The sequence below is a fragment of the Hoplias malabaricus genome, chromosome 4 (assembly GCF_029633855.1).
Source record: "Hoplias malabaricus isolate fHopMal1 chromosome 4, fHopMal1.hap1, whole genome shotgun sequence".
NCBI classification, from domain to species: Eukaryota; Metazoa; Chordata; class Actinopteri; order Characiformes; family Erythrinidae; genus Hoplias; species Hoplias malabaricus.
In genome coordinates, this window is record NC_089803.1 from 6,145,654 (window position 1) to 6,165,913 (window position 20,260).

Genomic DNA, 20,260 nt, shown 5'->3' on the forward strand with positions numbered 1-20,260 from the left:
TTTCCACAACATTAATAAGTGCTTGTAATCGAGAATGGGTATGTTCTACAATTACAATAAAAACTATTTTCAGTCTAATATCCAGTGAAATGTTACACCTGAAGATAAAAGAAGCTGCTGTAAATACACAATATGGTCCTTAATATCTACAATAATAGTGAATATGACATGCAGTTAAAACTGTAGCTGAAGCTAGTGTTTATAGATGTCACTGATAAAACTGCCTAATAATCAGATGCTAACAAATATAGTCTCATTGAACTGAGAGCTGAAGCTGTGTTTCACAGTGAGGAATTATGTCACACAACCACACACAAACCACAAATTAAAACACATTAGCAGTTTTTTAAAGCTACATAAGAAATGTATTATGGCTGGTAAAAATTAAAAACATTATGGTGTATTTTCAAGATTTAGCATGTTAATAAATGTTTTCCCTCATGCCTAGACAAATAAAGTCTAGGAATAAATAATCAAATATTGTTAGTTATTGATATAATTGCTTTATTTTGACAACACATCAACATATTTGTTTGAAAAGATAAACATATAAAAATGTAATGAATGCAGTTGAAAAATGATAAGACAGCAACAAACAGTACAGGACTGTATTTACTGAGACACTAATTCTTTAGACTGTATTGTGACAGCAGCTGTTGTGAAGATCTGAGCATTAATCAGAGACATGTTTGAACACACTAAAGATGAAGAGGAGCTCTATCAGCTCCAACACAGGTGTGGACCCTCACTGTCCAGTGCACTGATCTCTCTTCAGTGTTTCGCTGACAGTAGTCTGGCCTCCTTTGATGGCCTCACAGGTCACTGTCTTCTTCATCCACTCGTCCTCCTGGAGGGTCAGGGTGCTACTCCAGCTGTAGAGGCCAGTGTCCTTCTGCAGAAGCCCAGGACTCTGACTAAACCCAGAGGTCAGAGGGTTTCCATCCACCTTCCAGCTCAGCTTCCAGTCTGAGGGGAAGCCCTTGTTGGCCAAACACACCAATGTTGTCTCACCCTTCCCCAGGCTGGAGGGAGGCAGGACTGTGAGGGTGGGGCGAGTCGGGGCTAGGACACACACACACACACACAGTTTCATTTCCCTTATTTGTAACACAGCACAAATTACTTCAGTGATGCAGTAAAAATCACACTCTAATTACAACCTTCAACTCAACCACTTTCACATATAAACTCATATTTACAATTACATTCAGAGGAGGATTTCAGTTTCATTAAATATTACAGAGTTTTCACTTACAAACATCTACAGAACATTATGATTTCACCAGGCGTCCCCAAACATTTGCATATAACTGTTTTTCTAACAGAGCAAAACTGAGTTCAGTGAAGCATTAAAATAACGCTCTAATTATAACCTATAACTGAACCGCTTCAAATATGAACTAATATTTACAATTACATTAATAGATACATTTCATTCAGAATACTTTTAAAACTATTTCTTTCATTTAATTCATTATAATTGTAACATTACACACATCCCATGATGTGAAAGTTTAAAACATGATTTGATTTCCTCCAAAACAGTAAATAATCAATAACTAAATCAAGCTGCAGTCTCCATGTACTACGTCTTCAAAGCTTTAGAACAGAAAACACTGCTCATAATAACCTCCACATTGTGGCGTCCAGATGGAGACAGAAAGGCTCTAATCACCCAACACTGACTCTACAATCCAGCTTTACATTTGATCTTTTTAAAAAGAAATGTCATCACTGAACACTTCACAGGAAACCTTTAGGAAATATTTGTATTTTAAAGAAAAGAAATCCAGTTCAGAAACAGGAGCTGGTGGTGAAACCTAAAGCTCCACACTCTCCACACTTCAGAGCAGTTCTAATTAAATACATTCACATTTGGATTATCATTTATTCAGAAGATCATCAAGTGCATCTCTACTGTTGTCCAGAATCATTTTAATTAAAGATTCCTTTTGAATAAAGAGTAAAAGTGGACTTACTTCCAACATCCAGTTTTGTTCCTCCACCAAAAGTCCACCACAGTGATACAAACTCGTTTACTGGCCGTACAAAAACCTCCTGCTCTAAACACACCGCTCTCTTCAGCCTTTACACACACTATTTCTGAACTAGAACACAATATTAATGGATTCTGCATTATTAATAATGGAAAACACTCCCAAACTGTAGAAGCTACAGATTCTCAACAAGGATTATTTTATAAACATTAAAATATCTAAACCCAGGACACACTTTGTTCTTTTGTATTTCCACAACAGACAAACACTTGATATAAAAGTATAAAACTACATGTAGAAAGATGTTTTCATCTCAGATTCCAATTACAATCACAGATACAATCATATCAACTAATATTAAACCCAGATCCAATTAATGACAATAATAAAAACATGCTCCACTCTCTGTGTTGGTGATTATATGTTCACTTTCATCAGAAGTGTTCATAAATAATTCAATCAGTAAAAATTAGAGCTGCTGTTGAAAACTGTTCAACATTCATTAATAGTTTAAAAGATTCTTACTGTTATCATTGTGTTTCCTCCACCCAAAAGTCCTCCAGCCCTGATCCAGACAGATGGAGCCGCAGTAGCAGCTGCAGAAAACCTCAAATGAAAGGCAGAGACAGTTAGAATTTAGGATTTTAAACATGAGACTCCACACTGAGCAGAAATGGTTGATCAAACAATATCAAATAAATATGATGATCTTTCCTCAGTGTTGTTAGAAAGATGATTTCCATAGAGAGGGTCCACTTTGCATCATGAGCCCATGCTTCAGTGCTCTGCTAGTGTTTATAGTCCTGTGAGTTTAACACTTCATGACTGAGAGCTGCTGCCCCACAAACTTCACCCACAGCAACCATGACTTTGGTCTCCATCTTCATCTGGACACTGGCGCTCTGGACGAGAGGTAACACAACTGAACTAACACATTCACAATTTGAAGAAAAAAAAAAAAAAGTAAAATATAAAGCAATAAATATAACAATAATGTAAACCAATAATTATAGGAAATTACTTTTTTAAATTGACAAGCATATTTTAATAATTTAAAAAAATGTTTTCATGTTTTCAAAGTTGAATTGTATATATTATTATAATTTGTTTACACATTTTATTTAATTTTCTATTAGGGTCCAGTGGTCAGGTGACTGTGACACAGACTCCTTCAGTGAAAACTCTTTCTACAGGACAATCAGTCACCATCAAATGTAGAACCAGCCCTAAAGTCCACATTAATTCTAATGGTGAATATCTTGACTGGTATCAGCAGAAATCTGGAGAAGCTCCTAAACTCCTGATCTACTGGACTAACAGGAGACAGTCGGGTATTTCAGGTCGTTTCAGTGGCAGTGGATCTGGATCTGACTTCACTCTGACCATCAGTAACGTCCAGACTGTAGATGCAGGAGATTATTACTGTGAGAGTGGACATTTTATCAGTGGTAGCTGGGTGTTCACACAGTGAAATAGAGTCGTACAAAAACCTCCCTCAGTCAGAGACTGCACAGAGACTGTACTGCTGCAGCTGCACCCTACTGCAGGTGCTGAGGGGGAGGAAGATACACACAATAACACACTCTGTGGAGGAGAGACACACACCTCACTAACACACACCTCCACACACAACAACACACTCTGTGGAGGAGAGACACACACCTCACTAACACACACCTCCACACACAATAACACACTCTGTGGAGGAGAGAAACACACCTCACTAACACTCACCTCCACACACACAATAACACACTCTGTGGAGGAGAGACACACACCTCACTAACACACACCTCCACACACAATAACACACTCTGTGGAGGAGAGACACACACCTCACTATCACACACCTCCACACACAATAACACACTCTATGGAGGAGAGACACACACCTCACTAACACACACCTCCACGCACAATAACACACTCTATGGAGGAGAGAGACACACCTCACCAACACACACCTCCACACACAATGACACACTCTGTGGAGGAGAGACACACACCTCACCAACACACACCTCCACACACAATAACACACTCTGTGGAGGAGAGACACACACCTCACTAACACACACCTCCACACACAATAACACACTCTGTGGAGGAGAGACACACACATCTTTGATTCTTTGATTCGACTCTCACATTTGATACCCACATATCCAATACAGTCAAAACCGCCTTCTTCCTCCTACGCAATGTTGCCAAAATTCAGCATATTTTATCATTAAAAGATGCAGAGAAACTAGTGCATGCTTTTATAACTTCACGTCTAGACTACTGCAATGTGCTCCTGGCAGGGAGTCAAGTCAAGTCAAGTCAAGTTTATTTATATAGCACATTTAAAAAGCGAATGTCAGCCAAAGTGCTGCACAATAAAAATCAACTAACAAAACAAACCAGATAAAATTATAAAACATACATGTAAAAGAAATAAAACAAATAAAAGAATCCAACAATAAAACGTTGTGGAGAAAAATACTTATAACAAGACAACATAAAGTGTTACACAAGCTTCAGTTAGTTCACAATGCAGCAGCCAGGGTGCTCACTAGAGCTAGAAAATTCGAACATATCACTCCAGTTCTCTCGTCCCAACACTGGCTACCTGTAAAATGTCGCCTTGACTACAAAATACTCCTCTTATCTTATAAATCTCTAAAAGGTTTAGGCCCGCAGTATCTTACTGAACTTCTCATACCTTATCGCCGGTCACGTACACTTCGTTCACAGGATGCCCATCTACTCTTTGTTCCTCGCTTTAAGAAAAACACTGCAGGAGGAAGAGCCTATTCTCACAAAGCTCCTCAACTCTGGAATAGCCTCCGGTTAATGTTCGGGGCTCAGACACACTCTCAATCTTTAAATCTAGATTAAAAACCTACCTTTTCAAACAAGCTTTTGGTTAATCATTCACTTTCAGGTTACTCCTTCTCTATTGGTGTTCGGGCTGGTTTTCATATTTTCACTGTTCTGTATTAACCCTGTCATATCACCATAGCTACAGCATTTTTAGTTAGCTTTGTAGTAACCGCCAACACGCTGTCTGTCGCTGGGTTCTCTTGCCTGACCTGTGGAAGCTTTTTTCGCAGGACAAATTTGCCCGTTCTTTACCATGACACTACTAACCTCTATTTTTATTTGTTCTCTTTGTCTGGTTTTCTTTCTCCCGTCTCTCTCATGCTTTGAGATGTCCTGCTGCTCTCCAGGTGTTGCCCTGATCCAGCCCGTGTCCTGTACAAGATCCTGGCCTTGACTCATCTACAATATCGTGCTTGGCCATGCTGTTTTATCTCAGATTAACTCTGCACCTAATTTTAACTCACACAGAATCACTGATCACCTTCTCCTTCCTCAGACTCATACATCACTAATATACTACATTTACATTACTATAACCCCTTCATCTTGTCGTGGGAAACAATTTTATTACTTTGTGTTTGTTGACAAATATCCTTAAATGATGATTAGTTAAATTAGCATACTCATTGTGTGAAATCCTGTACCCTATATGCATTTATATGAATGACTAACCAGCATTTACATTATGAATTACTTACACATGTAGTTAAACATTTTTGCTTGATTCTGCACTACTAACTCATATGATAATTACTCCTAAAGACATATTATAAGCTAACTTCACTATATGGCATGATAACTTGATATTTACACATTTTTCATTCTTAACGTCTAACCTTGAACAGAGGTGCACTCCAGGATTGTAACACACTGACATCATAGTGTTGGTCACGGAGGCGCTGATCTGTAGCTTCTGTTTGTGGCCTTGAAGTGTATATTTCTGACTCCCTAAATTTTAGTCTCTTGGGAAAAGAGTGCTGAGAAGAGAGGCCCATTGTCAGCCTGGCCGGATAATGAATGTCTTCAGGGTCACAACAGGCACCTGAATATTGCACGTGAAGAGCTGAGTACTAACACGTGAAATTATGCATATTAATATACGCTAATCAGCCAGAAACACCTCACCACCAGGCTATACGTCATCTGGGGTATAACTGTTGGAGTCAGATCATGTGAGGTCAGAGCTTCACTTGGGAGGGGTATCACACTGTTCTCAATGTGTTAGTTCTCTTGGATCCAATATTGTTAAATAAATAATTTGATTTGCTTTGAACTTCACTCGACAGGTGTCTGCGATTCTCTCATGACGGACACGCCTCCCCCGAAGAGGGAGGGTGTATTTTGGACCTTTTTGTTATTTTCTCATGAGTTGGTAAATTTTAAATACTTTGAGAACGGTCCAAAGAACATTTTTATCTTCAATCTGTCATCACTTCACTTTTACTTCTGTTCTGTTCTCTGTTGTGCCTCCGGTGTCGACCCGAGGAGGATGGGTTCCCCGTATGAGTCTTCGTTCCTTCCAAGGTTTCTTCCTCGTGTGCTGAGGGAGTTTTTCCTTGCCACTGTTGCCCCTGGCTCTTTCATAGGAGGCTTGGACTCGGATCTCTGTAAAGCTAGGGTTAATAATTAATATTAATTAATATTAATATTAATTAATTAATTAATTAATTAATTAATTATAAATAACACACTCTGTGGAGGAGACACACACCTCACTAACACACACCTCCACACACAATAACACACTCTGGAGGAGAGACACACACCTCACTAACACACACCTCCACACACAATAACACACTCTGTGAAGGAGAGACACACACCTCACCAACACACACCTCCACACACAATAACACACTCTGTGGAGGAGAGACACACACCTCACTAACACACACCTCCACACACAATAACACACTCTGTGGAGGAGAGACACACACCTCACCAACACACACCAGCTCAGCTCCCACACCTCATTCAGTCCCCCATAGACATGTCCTTTTACTGTGAGAGTTCATTCAAGTGTAGTCTTAGTGTAAGTTTAGTCTGTGTTTCTCTAGTGTTAACCTTGTGTACTCTTAAAGACTGCAGTGTTATTATGCAGTAGGGGGCAGAAATATTACAGAACCATAGCATTTTCTCTGATCATAAACGTCTCAACTCCTAACAGCAGCAGTACCATGTTCTAAAATTAAAAGGCGTGTCTGTTATCTCTAAACTAAACTCTGACACAGCAACTGGACACTTCATCTGTGTTTGGTTTTTTCTACCCACTCTGAGCCAGTCTTGAACAGACATTTGATCTGACCCCATCTCTCAGTTTATTCTCTAAGATTCACTCAGAGCTGTTTTAAGCTTTATCTTGGACACTGAAGGCTTTTCATATTCTGTAACATTGCTGTAACACAGTGGTGTCACCCATGAAAGACTTGATCACCACCTGCTGAACAATGAATTAACAAATGAAACACTAGGACTATGACACTGTGACAGTTCTCATCAGCACTAAGGAACTGAAACCAAGCTCCAAACAACTGAACTCTACACAGCATTTTACACACACCAGTAAAGAGAGAGAGAGACAGAGAGAGAGCAGTGAGGTGAAACTCAGATTTACATGAACAGTCCTGAGTCGTCCTCTTTCTCCCAGAATAGAGCAGCACTTCACCAGATGTTCAGCTTCATTTAGTCAACTTGTCCGACTTGAGAGTTCTGAGACTTATTTAACCTTAAAACTATTGACAGATTTCTATGTTTTCAGGTAAAAAATGTAGACAGTGTGTACACACCCTGAGCTCAATGCCTGATAAGTCAGATTATGATATTTCCCCCCCATGCCACATGTAACCATCGTTAATATTCTTCAAAGAACAAACCTTATATAAATACTCAAGTACCAGTAGTGTTGTACTTAAATAATATGTTTTGGCCTATATTTGACAATTTTTTTTTTGTTCTATGACATATAAAGTGGCTTGACATAACATCAACTGTGTACATCAGTGGCAGATGCTGGTCTTTCAAGGAGGGGAATCTCAATTTCGGCCTACATCATAAAATGTGTCGGTTTATTTAAATTCTACCCTCCGTTCCTTTTTAAGAAAATGATCTGTGACCCTGTCGTACCAACAAGGCTTCTTTTCCAGGGACTTGACTAGTGTCCTCTCAATGGCCAGCAGAGCTAGGCTGCTTAAATGGCCATGGCCCATGTGAAGTGTGTCCGCCTGTGCTCCCACGGGTCTTTACACCAAAGGATCGCTGATTCGCTCATTTCGGTGTCAATCAAAAAGGGATTCAGCCTCAGACAGATCATCCAATCATCATGCAGAAGCTGAGCGTCCGGGCCGGCCGAGGCCAGCCCACTGCCCCATAGACCCCTAGAGACGCTGAGCGTCCGATGGGCAGGACAAAGCCCAGCATTTATCCAATGACTCGTCTCGTTTCGCTGCACTTCGCTGCTTCAAAATTCAACTCTGTGGACGCTGAGCGTTTAAAGCACTGAAACTGCGGGAATGATTGAGAGGAAAGCCGCGTCTTTACAAGTGAAAAGAAGCTGATTCTGAACAAAAGTTGAGCGCGTTGTAGTGCATATTTACTCAATGACATGTACACACAACAGTATATATTTGACCACTTATTTTTTGACATTTTAGGGGAAGCTGAACTTCCCTTGCAGTCTTAGAGCAATCTCCGCTGGTGAACATACATTTCGAGTTCATGTGTGTGTTTTATCTTATTATAAAACCAGAGAAGTAAACAATGTCTCAAAACACTGCTAACAGCAACAGTATTAAATAACTTTTAAATTTTTATTCTTGCTATAATTACAAAGTTTTCATTCACATTTATGCCTACTGGCAATAAAATCATAAGCCATATGAGTCGAGTCAAGTCAAATGAATGGTATTATCACTCCAACGACATACAGTTTACAGTACACAGTGAAACAAAACAACTTTCCTCCAGGACCGACAAACACAGAACATCTCACACAGGGCTAAGTGCACGAGGGCAACATGTGCAACAATGCTAGATGCTAGAGGATTGCCTCATGACAAGTGTAGCAAGCAGAGCTGTCACTGGGCCATTAGTTATTTTTGGGCTTGGGCAGCCACCGTAGTTGAGGATCAGTCCCCCCACCCCTTCTCTCCTGGGTCATGCTGTTGCTCATTAGCTCCAATGTAGATATACGCAGTTAGCCTGTGGTAGGCTAAGCTCCCACTTTTTTATCTTTTGGGTCGCGGTACTTGCTGCTGAGTATCTTGGACATTTAACCAGAAAGAAGACAGGTTCCACTATCCCCGTCGATTCACCATGTTGCTAGCCGTTAGCGGCAGCTTTAATCTGGGACAGTGCATATAAAGCAGTCGGTGTATGTTCGCGTGCCTGAGAATGGGTGGGCTGGGGTGTCGCCATTGGAGGTGGCCCAGGTGGTGTGGAGCAGAGCTTCTCCTAGTCTCTTGCTGTTTTGCCTTTGTGGATACATTGTGGGGTCGAACCACTTTTATTTTGTTTCATCTGGTTGTTTCTTTTATTTTGATTATTTGCCCTTGTGGGTTTTCTTATTTGTTTGTTATTGAGTTCTTTAGTTTTTCTTTGCCTTTTTAAATTAACCCTTTATTTTGGTTATTATTTTGGATTGTGTTTGGGCTGTGGGGATTATAGTCCTTTTTAAGCATTTGATCTGCCTGTTTTACATAATTGTGTATTTTACCTGTTCTTGCAGAGCAACCTGGTACATGAGTGTCCTTCTTTGGGTTGACGGGTTATCCTCATCGGACATTTCTTTCCTTTTTCCTGGGCACTTGATCTGCGGTGTGTAGAGTCAGGTGATTAGACATGCATTATAGTTTAACTCATAAAAGCCCAGACCCAGTTCACCATAAAGCCAAACTGTGAGAAATAGAAAACAGGCCACAGAAACAACATAGAACATATTTTCATGTTTCTTGCTGTAATTTGTAATCGTAATATAAAAAAAAACAACACAGCAACCATTTTCTAAAATTGTATTTGCGCATTTTGTCCTTGAAACGTGAACAGAGTGGGTCATACAGTAGATGTGACTAAAGGAGTTCGACTGTTTAAAGGTTTGGAACACATCTGTTATTAACACAAATACCCATTTAAAATAAGCCTTTCTATGGTCTCTATGTAGTCACCAATCACACTGTCATTCTGTAAATGAGGTCAAACAAACACAAATTCACACACTGTCATGTGACTGCATCCAGGACATTGACTAAATGTCAGTTATGGGCGTCATGATTTAAAGTGAAGGTGTTGTTGATTTTCAATGTTGTGAAGAAGATGATGAAGAAGACTTTTTTGCTGACACCATTCTTACATTGTGAATAAAAAGGTTTTATTACAATGAACAGAACCGCATTGAACAAGCACCAATGAACTGCTTGTTGAGAAGTTTAGTGTTACGACCTCAAATTGCCTAGGGGAAAATAAGGCAGTACATAAAAAATTATATATCTTTAATAAAGGGGCGGCACGGTGGCGCAGCAGGTAATGTCGCAGTCACACAGCTCCAGGGGCCTGGTTCGATTCCCACTCCGGGTGACCCTCTGTGAGGAGTTGGTGTGTTCTCCCCGTGTCTGCGTGGGTTTCCTCCGGGTGCTCCGGTTTCCTCCCACAGTCCAAAAACACACGTTGCAGGTGGATTGGCGACTCAAAAGTGTCTGTAGGTGTGAGTGAATGTGTGTGTGTCTGTGTTGCCCTGTGAAGGACTGGCGTCCCCTCCAGGGTGTATTCCCGCCTTGCGCCCAATGATTCCAGGTAGGCTCTGGACCCCCCGCGACCCTAAATTGGATAAGCGGTTACAGATAATGGATGGATGGATGGATCTTTAATAAAGACCAACGCAAACTCAACTGCAAGACCAAGACAAGGGTGGGGGGTTATCCATTTGAGATCACCAGTTTGAATAAAAGTGATTATATGAAGACCATTTGCATTAGCTATTCAGTGATGGTAAAGAAGAAGTAACAACTCCAGGTGTGAGACAAAACAAAAATCTAAAACAACTAAAAATAAACAAGATCAATTAACTCACCTTATTTCAAAAATAAAATTACAATAACTACCCATTCTCTGTACTCCAAAAACCTGAGAAAACCTGTCAAAAAATGGGGATATATCACAATTTTCTAAAGGACATATACACAAGTTAAAGCTAACACACAAGTACTCTACACAGATGGGTAGGTAGGACTGGTCTGGTAGATGGAAGGACTGATGGCACAAATGGCACAGTGGTTTGTGTTGGAATATCAGAGAATAGAGCCACATGATCACCAATCATTTGAACAATATATGGTGGGCTTCACTAGACAAATTCTTTAAATACTCTTCCAAATTTACCAAAATCTCAGAGTTTTGTAGTCAAGGACACACCAAAGGAGAATATTTTAAGGTTAAATCATCTATTTCAGGACTATGTGTGGTAGGGGTTACAGATACAACAGAGGACATGGCAACACATTTGGTCTCTTCCCAAGGGATATAAAATTTCAACAGGTTAACATGACAAACACAGAATTTACATCTTTATTCCGGAGTGTGTACATCATAATCCATCTCACTCAATTGTTTTTTTAATGTCATAAGGGCCCATAAATTTAGCTTGTAGTGCAGAACCTGGAGCTGTCAACAAAGCTAAAACCTGATCCCCAGATTTAAATTGCCTACAACAAGATTTCTGATCATAGCCATTTTTAATTTTTTTCTGAGATCAACAATGTGTTTTTAGCCATGGAATAAGCTTGACGCAAGCATTATCGAAAATCACTAACATAATCCAGCATGTTTTTAGGACATGCCTGGTCTGACTGATCAGCGAGAAATTGCTCTTTCAATAATCTCAAAGTCCACGAAAAAGTGCACAAAAACAAGGTCAGAACAACTAAAACCTAAAGACCAAGGAATGCCCTCATCCCAATCACAACCTGATTTTCTGAGCATAGATTTCAAAATTTGATGGAAACACTCAATCACTCCCTGGGACTCTGGATGGTAAGCACTTGATACATTATGTTTAACAGACAACTGTTCCAAAACTTGACAAAACACACATGACATAAAATTAGAACCTTGATCAGTTTTAATAAACGAAACCGAAAGTTGAGCAAAACCTTACTAAAGCCTTGATGATACCATTTGAATGTATGAGCATAATGGAAAAGCTTCTGGATAACACGTAGCAATGCACATCAACGTCAATAAACACTGATTTCCAGATTTTGTTTTAGATAGTAGCCATACACAATCTAAAATTATTTGCTGAAACTCATTACAGGTATTGGATAAAGTGGAGCAGGTGGAATACACTGGTTAGGCTTTTCTACCATTTGAGAGAGATGGCATGAACGACAAAATTTTTAAACATCAGACTTCAAACTCGGCCAGTAAAAATACTTTACAATGTGGTTATATGTTGTCTTTATGCCCAAATGAGCGGACAAACAATACTCATAAGCCAGACTAAAAATCTGTTCTCTATAAGCTTTAGGAACTACAACCTGATATGCGTAATTCCAATCAAAATCACCTGGATTTGATGAGCACCATTTGTGCATCAATACACCACCATCCAAATAAAAAGTTATGGATTGTTTATCAAGATGTTCCTTTAAAACTAAAAAATCTCTATATGTTTTTAACAAATAATCAGTTCTCTGTGCATTAATATGTTGAGCTCTAGTCACTGGAGCAATCTGTGATGTAGTGACTCTGTCACTGTGCTTGTCAGGCTTGGTAAACAAGAGAGACGCTCGCGGGTGTTTAGCAGGAAGAGATTTACTTCAGGGATGTGCAAAGCACACCGTAAAGAGAAGGCAAACACAGCAAAAGGGACAATCCAAAGAGTAGTGAGATACAGGCTGGGGTCAAAAACACAATGTACTAAACAATAGCAGTCCGGATCCAAAAACACAGAGTCGAGAAGAACGTAAGGTAGGGTCATACATGGTTTGGCTTTCATTCATAAGGTTCGCTCGGTATGTAACAGAAAGGTTAGCAATACTTCTCAAATGGTAGATGCAACAGTCCGGGTTTATATAGTGAGTGAGTGATTATGACTAAAACAAAACAGCTGTGAGTTAAAACTCAGGTGACCTGGAGCGTGCGACAGGGTTCCTATTGGTTGGTGAAGTCATGTGACCATCAGTTGAATCATGGGAATTGAAGTCTTCTGAGTCATTCCCAGACTCAAGTGGTACTGCGTCCTGAACTGAGGAAGGAAGCGAGACGTCCGCAGAGACAGGCGTGACAGTACGCCCCCCCCCCCCCCCCAAGGAGTCCGGCGCAGTCGGAGGACGAGGTCGACCAGGACGACTCGCACCGGAATGAGCAGGTAAGCCTCCTGAACCACCTGAGTCAAGAAAGCATTGACCGGAAGAACTCCTCCCAGGACGACGCCCAGAACGTCGAGCAGTAGGAACCCTGCCCGTGCCATGTGGTTGAGACCTGGGGCATCCTCTAGGACGAGGGTTTGTCTGGATGGAGATGGTGGAACTCTAACACTAAGGCAGGATCCAGAACATCATGGGCAGGAACCCAACTCCTCTCCTCCGGACCATAACCCTCCCAGTCTACCAGGTATTCCAGTTGACCACTCCTCCTCCTGGAGTCCAGCAAGCCACGGACCTGGTACACCGGGACTCCATCCACGATCACCGGAGGCGGAGGTGCCTCGCCTGGTATCACCTCGTCCAAAGGACCTGGAACCACAGGCTTTAAAAGGGATACATGAAAAGACCTTGAAACTTTATACTTTTAGGTAAGTCCAACTTATATGTAACATCATTAATCCTTTCCATAATCTTAAATGGACCAATATATTTAGGAGTCAGTTTCTTACAACCCCCTTCAGATCTGAAGTCCCGTGTTGAGAGCCAGACCCGATCTCCTGGCTGATAGAGTGGAGTATCCTTTCTATGGTGATAAGCAAAGTTCTTATATCTGTTTAGCACCCTTTCAATGTGTTGATGAGTAAATTCCCATACCTCTTCACTCCTTTTCATCCAGCTGTCCACAGCTGGAACTTCGGTAGTCACCGCTGTCCAGGGCATGATAGGAGGTTGATAACCCAATATACATTTCAATGGAGTGATACCTGTTGTGGAATTTACCAGGGAATTCTGTGCCATTTCAGCCCAGGGGAGAAAACGAGCCCACTCTAACTGGTTCTTGTGGCAATATAATCTAAGGAATTTACCCAGTTCCTGGTTCACTCTTTCACATTGTCCATTGGACTGAGGATGGTAACCAGAGGTTAAGCTTACATTGACCCCCAGATGTTCAAAGAATGCTGCCCACACCTGGGAAGTAAATTGTGGACCTCGGTCTGATACAATGTCTTCAGGGATTCCAAACAGTCTGAACACATAATTGAACAAGGCTTCTGCGTTTCGAATGCTGTAGGTATCTGAGAAAATGGAATAAATCTCACAGCTCTAGAGAATCTATCTACCACCGTTAAGATGGTGGTGAATTGCTGCGAAAGAGGTAAATCAGTAACAAATCAACTGCTATGTGAGACCATGGGCGGTTAGGAACAGGTAATGGATGCAATTTTCCAGCAGGCAAAGTCTTTGGGGTCTTGCATTGTGCGCAAACTGTACAAGACGCAACAACACTGTGAACATCAACTGACATGTTTTCCCACCAATATCTAGCTTTTACTAATTCCTGAGTACGTGTCTCTCCTGGATGACCAGAGGTAAGTGAAGAATGAGCCCAGGTGATTAAATAGTCTCTGAATTCCGTAGGGACCTGAACAGGAGATGGGACAGAGGGTTGAAACAGGGACTGGACAGGACTTGGCAGGGGAACAGGGACCAAGACATTCAGGGGGACAGACACGAATACAGTGACAGGGACTGGGACAGATACAAAGGCAGACATGGGCACAGGGACAAGGACAGAGACAGGAATCAGGACAGGGACAGACAGGGGAACCAATATAACTGGGGAATGCCCAGGACTGGCAATAGTCTGTGGAGAAGTATTTTTGCATTACGTAAGTATTCTAGATTTTTATGATCCGTTAAAACTAGGAATGGATGTAGTGACCCTTCCAACCAGTGACGCCACTCCTCGAGAGCCAATTTAATGGCTAATAATTCCCTGTCCCCTATACCATAGTTTCTCTCTGTAGACGTTAATTTGTGGGAATAAAAGGCTACGGGATCTAGTTTCTTAGCACCGTCTGAACGTTGGGAGAGAACCGCTCCAATACCTACATCGGACGCATCTACTTCGACAACGAAAGGCATCTTCGGATTAGGATGATGAAGGATTGGTGCTGTAGTAAACGCCTCTTTAAGTTTTTGGAATGCAGTGTCAGCTGAACTGTTCCACTGGAGTTTTCTAGGGGACCCTTTAAGTAATGAAGTCAAAGGAGCAGTTAGTGTGCTATTATCTCTAATTAAGCGGTGGTAGAAATTAGCAAACCCCAAAAATCGTTGAAGACCCTTTATAGTAGTGGGAACTGGCCAGTTAATAACAGCGTCTACTTTGTTGTCGTCCATGACTACCCCTTGATTACTAATTATATATCCCAAGAAAGAGAGTCTTGGTACATGGAACTCACATTTCTCTCCTTTTATATATAATTGATTGTCTAGCAATTTATGGAGAACTAGACGGACCTGTTGAACATGAGTTTTAAGGTCTGGTGAGTAAATTAAAATATCGTCTAAATATGCAAAATTTACCCAGCATATCTCTCAGTACATTATTGATAAAAGACTGGAACACCGAAGGCGCTATTGCCAAACCAAAAGGCATCACTAGGTATTCATAATGTCCAATTCTAGTTGAAAAAGCGGTTTTCCATTCATCTCCCTCCTTGATTCTTATTAGATTATAAGCGCTACGGAGGTCTAATTTAGTAAAAACCCTTGCTCCCCTAATCTGTTCCAAGGCTTCAGGCACTAATGGTAATGGGTATGGAAATCTTTTGGTTATTTGATTTAGGCCTCTATAGTCAATGCATGGTCTTAAACCCCCATCTTTCTTCTCAACAAAGAAGAATCCCGCCGATACGGGTGAAGTGGAAGGACGAATGAAACCCTGTTGTAACGCTTCCTTTATGTACTCCTCCATTGCTTGGTTTTCGGTTTGTGTAAGGGGATAAATCCGAGCCTTAGGAAGATTAGCTCCATCTATGAGGTCTATAGCACAATCGTATGAACGATGTGGAGGAAGTGACATGGCCTTTAACTTGCTGAACACTTCAAGAATGTCTCTATACTCATGAGGAATATCACATCGTGTACTAGTATCAGGGCTCTCAATAGAGGTTGAATGAATATTGATCTGTGGTCTTGAAAGACAATGCTTGAAACAGTGTGGGGACCAAGACAAAACCTCCCTTTCCGACCAAGAGATAACTGGATTATGTTTCATTAGCCATGGCAAACCCAAAATCACAGGATAGTCTGAAGAGTCTATAACAAATAAACTGATTTTTTCTTTATGCAGAGCACTGGTCTCTAACAGGACAGGAGCAGTCATTTGAGAAACCAAACCAGTTCCTAGGGGGTCTCCATCAATAGCTGACAGTTGTAGGGATCTTTCCAGAGAAAAAACAGGAATCTTCAAGTCTTTCACCACAGCCGCAGTGATGAAGTTTCCTTCTGCTCCCGAATCAATCAAGGCTGAAAATATAGGAGAACAAGCCTGAGAGCAGTGAATAGTCACTGGAAGAGTGAATGACCTCGAAACAAGCCCCTTTGTGATGGTACCGATTTAGTCTGTGGAGGCGTCTCGCGCTTTCCAGGGTGAGGTGCCTGATTTTTGCGTGGACGAGCTGGACACTGACGTAGAACGTGATCAGCTGCGCCACAGTACATGCATAAACCATTGTGTTGACGGTGAAGCCTTTCTTCTGGTGTAAGACGCAACGAATCACATTGCATGGGAGTAGGATACTCGGATGCTTGATGAGTAAAAGAAACAGGTGCAGGGATCGCCCTGTTGCGATGTTGCCGCAGGATAGGAATGTGGGTGCCCTGGGATGTTTTTCCAATATTGCGAGGTTTACAAGTACTTAAAAGATGGTCAAGACGAATAGCCAAGTCGAATAATCCCTCCAGTGTGAGATTTTCATCCCTACAGGCTAACTCCGACTGGATATCCCCGTTAAGTCCGTTGCGAAACACAATGAGTAATGCGGGTTCATTCCAGCCACTACCAGCAGCGAGGATACGGAACTCTAATACATAGTCCGCCAGGATCTGCTGCCTTGACGAATTTTTGCGATTATTTCGCCATTAGATCTCCCCTCATTAGGACGATCAAAAACAGTTTTAAAGTCTTTTTCAAAACGATCGTAAGAGAGACTCTGTACATTAGGCCAAACGGCCGTAGCCCAATCAAGGGCTTTACCAGTCAACCGAGATACTAAAAATGATATCCGAGCGAAATCAGAGCATGGAGGGGAGCTATTAAAATATAATGAGCACTGCAACAAAAACCCCTTACATTTGTCCATAGACCCATCATATTTCTCCGGTTTACTCACGCTATAGGGAGATGATGGAACAGAAGAAGGTGTAACTTCATTCGAGGTTGATGGAGGTTCGAGCAAAGGGGCAAAAGGTCGCTGGGGAACAAGACTTTTTAAATGTTCAGAAATCACCGCCATTTGCTCTTGTTGCTGGCTCTGCTGTTGCCTCAATAGAGTTACAGACTCCGATAATTGCTGCAATATAGAGTGATGTTCTCCTAACAACTGTCCTTGGTTACCGATAGCAGTTGTTAAGTCACCAGAACCCGCCGTCTGCATTTTAAAGGCGAAGTATTCTGTCAGGCTTGGTAAACAAGAGAGACGCTCGCGGGTGTTTAGCAGGAAGAGATTTACTTCAGGGATGTGCAAAGCACACCGTAGAGAGAAGGCAAACACAGCAAAAGGGACAATCCAAAGAGTAGTGAGATACAGGCTGGGGTCAAAAACACAATGTACTAAACAATAGCAGTCCGGATCCAAAAACAGAGTCGAGAAGAACGTAAGGTAGGGTCATACACGGTTTGGCTTTCATTCATAAGGTTCGCTCGGTATGTAACAGGAAAGGTTAGCAATACTTCTCAAATGGTAGATGCAACAGTCCGGGTTTATATAGTGAGTGAGTGATTATGACTAAAACAAAACAGCTGTGAGTTAAAACTCAGGTGACCTGGAGCGTGCGAGAGAGTTCCTATTGGTTGGTGAAGTCATGTGGCCATCAGTTGAATCATGGGAATTGAAGTCTTCTGAGTCATTATCAGACTCAAGTGGTACTGCGTCCTGAACTGAGGAAGGAAGCGAGACGTCCGCAGAGACAGGCGTGACAGTGCTGATGATGAAAAAGCTGACTTATGTGTCGAAACTTTTTAATCAAACAGCAGCATCAGCTAATGACAAAACCTTTCATTCGTTCAAATTAACAATTCTCTCTGGCAATCTACCTTTAAACTCTTCCATTAAAATCAATTTTCTCAACTTATTGAAAGTAGTGACTCTACGACAGAAGCTCGTAAAACAGAAGCTTTCACAGAGTCATACCCCATGCTTTAATACAAAGACATGGGTGTTACCAACTAAATTGCATTGAAATAACAATGACCACGGCAAAGCTGTAGTCACGCAATCAAATGTGATAGAATACAAATCAATTTCAGACTCCCGAAACTGAGGAAGTAAACGAATGCATTTACTCACATCAAAATCACAGAAGCTGCAGAAGCAGAAGCAGGAGCAGGAGAAAACACAGGGACAGGAATGGGAGCAGGTTGAACTTCAGGTTGCTGCACAAGAGAGGATGGTAGCTGAGCAACCTGTTCCCCTCTGTGAAGTTGCTGTAGCTCCAACTCACACACTTTCAAACCTTGTGTTTCCCTTTTCTCTCGTTCAATCAGAAGTTCCAATTCCTTGAGACAAATCAGCTCTCTTGTATCAATGAAGATTTACGATTTAGCAGGATCTATTCTTTGAGAAGGAGAAGGAGCTGAAACCATAGTAATTGGCTCTCCTTAAGGTCATGTTTTTTTGAAGTTTCTCCGAAGAAAATATGATAATGATCAGCCACATAATGAGCACTCGCCCCTGAATTATTAACAGTTTTCTAAAGCTAACACACAGTACTCTACACAGATGGGTAGGTAGGACTGGTCTGGTCATTGGGAGGACTGATAGCACAAACATGATCATTGGAACAGCCTCTTCCTTCTGCCATCATCTCTCCCCCTTTTATCATTAGAGTGCCACCTGCTCTGGGAGGATGACAGAAAGAGAAAACACACAAAAAATGGTAGATCATATGAGGGTTGTCACATTAGCCAATGCACTTCTGACTTCACCCCAAAGGCCACTTGTTTATATAGGTTATTTTGTGTCTATATAAAGTAATGGGGGCGGCATGGTGGTGCAGCAGGTAGTGTTGCAGTCACACATCTCCAGGGGCCTGGAGGTTGTGGGTTTGATTCCCGCTCCGGCTGACTGTCTGTGAGGAGTTGGTGTGTTCTCCCCGTGTCTGCGTGGGTTTCTTCCGGTTTCTCCGGTTTCCTCCCACAGTCCAAAAACACTGGTAACATTGTAGGTGGATTGACGACTCAAAAGTGTCCGTAGGTGTGAATGTATGTGTGTGTGTGTCTGTGTTTCCCTGTGAAGGACTGACGCCCCCTCCAGGGTGTATTCCTGCCTTACACCCAATGATTTCAGGTAGGCTCTGGACCCACCGCGACCCTGAATTGGATAAGCGGTTACAGATAATGAATGAATGAATGAATGAATAAAGTAATGGTATAGTGTCTTGTTTACATTATTCCCCGCTCTGGGACTGAGGACACTAAAAGAATTATAGCTTCTCTCTAACTTTCAGGAACTGAACCTAAACATTCCCTTCTAAGACATTTCTATGTGCTGCACACACTTAATAACATATGCATATAAAATACACGTCAAGGATAAAGCTGTATAGGGAAGTTTCCAGACCTCAAAGTGTTTGTGACAAATATGGCTACACTATTTCTAAGGTTTATTCTTAACAGTTAATTAACTTTTAGCAAGCAGTTAACTCACTAATAATAAGGAAATAACCATAACCAACAAGAGTAACACATCAGTTGTAGGCACTCACTAATTTGTAAAATGCTATGCATTTATTTAATATATTTTAAGTATAAATATGTTATTAACTGCTTAGTAATGTCCTAAACCTTTATGCAGTAATGTTCAGTTCAAAGCAGACCTCAACTGTCTGGATATGGCATACTGACCCTACAATATAAACAGGTTAAAATATGTAAATCCAGACTGGTCTAATGTGGTAGTCATTGCTAGTAAATGAACTCATCTGCCGTACTTGTACATGGTAGGATTAGTGTATTCAGGTGTCCTGTTGATCAGA

At 41.3% G+C, this 20,260-nt stretch overlaps 1 gene segment (V, D, J or C); it reads left to right on the forward strand.

The window, feature by feature from the left end:
• Window positions 1-2,861: 2,861 nt before the first annotated feature.
• On the forward strand, window positions 2,862-3,468 carry LOC136694876 (immunoglobulin kappa variable 4-1-like). The segment is given in 2 exon segments: window positions 2,862-2,910; window positions 3,134-3,468. Coding segments are annotated over 2 exon segments (384 nt in total).
• Window positions 3,469-20,260: the final 16,792 nt, after the last annotated feature.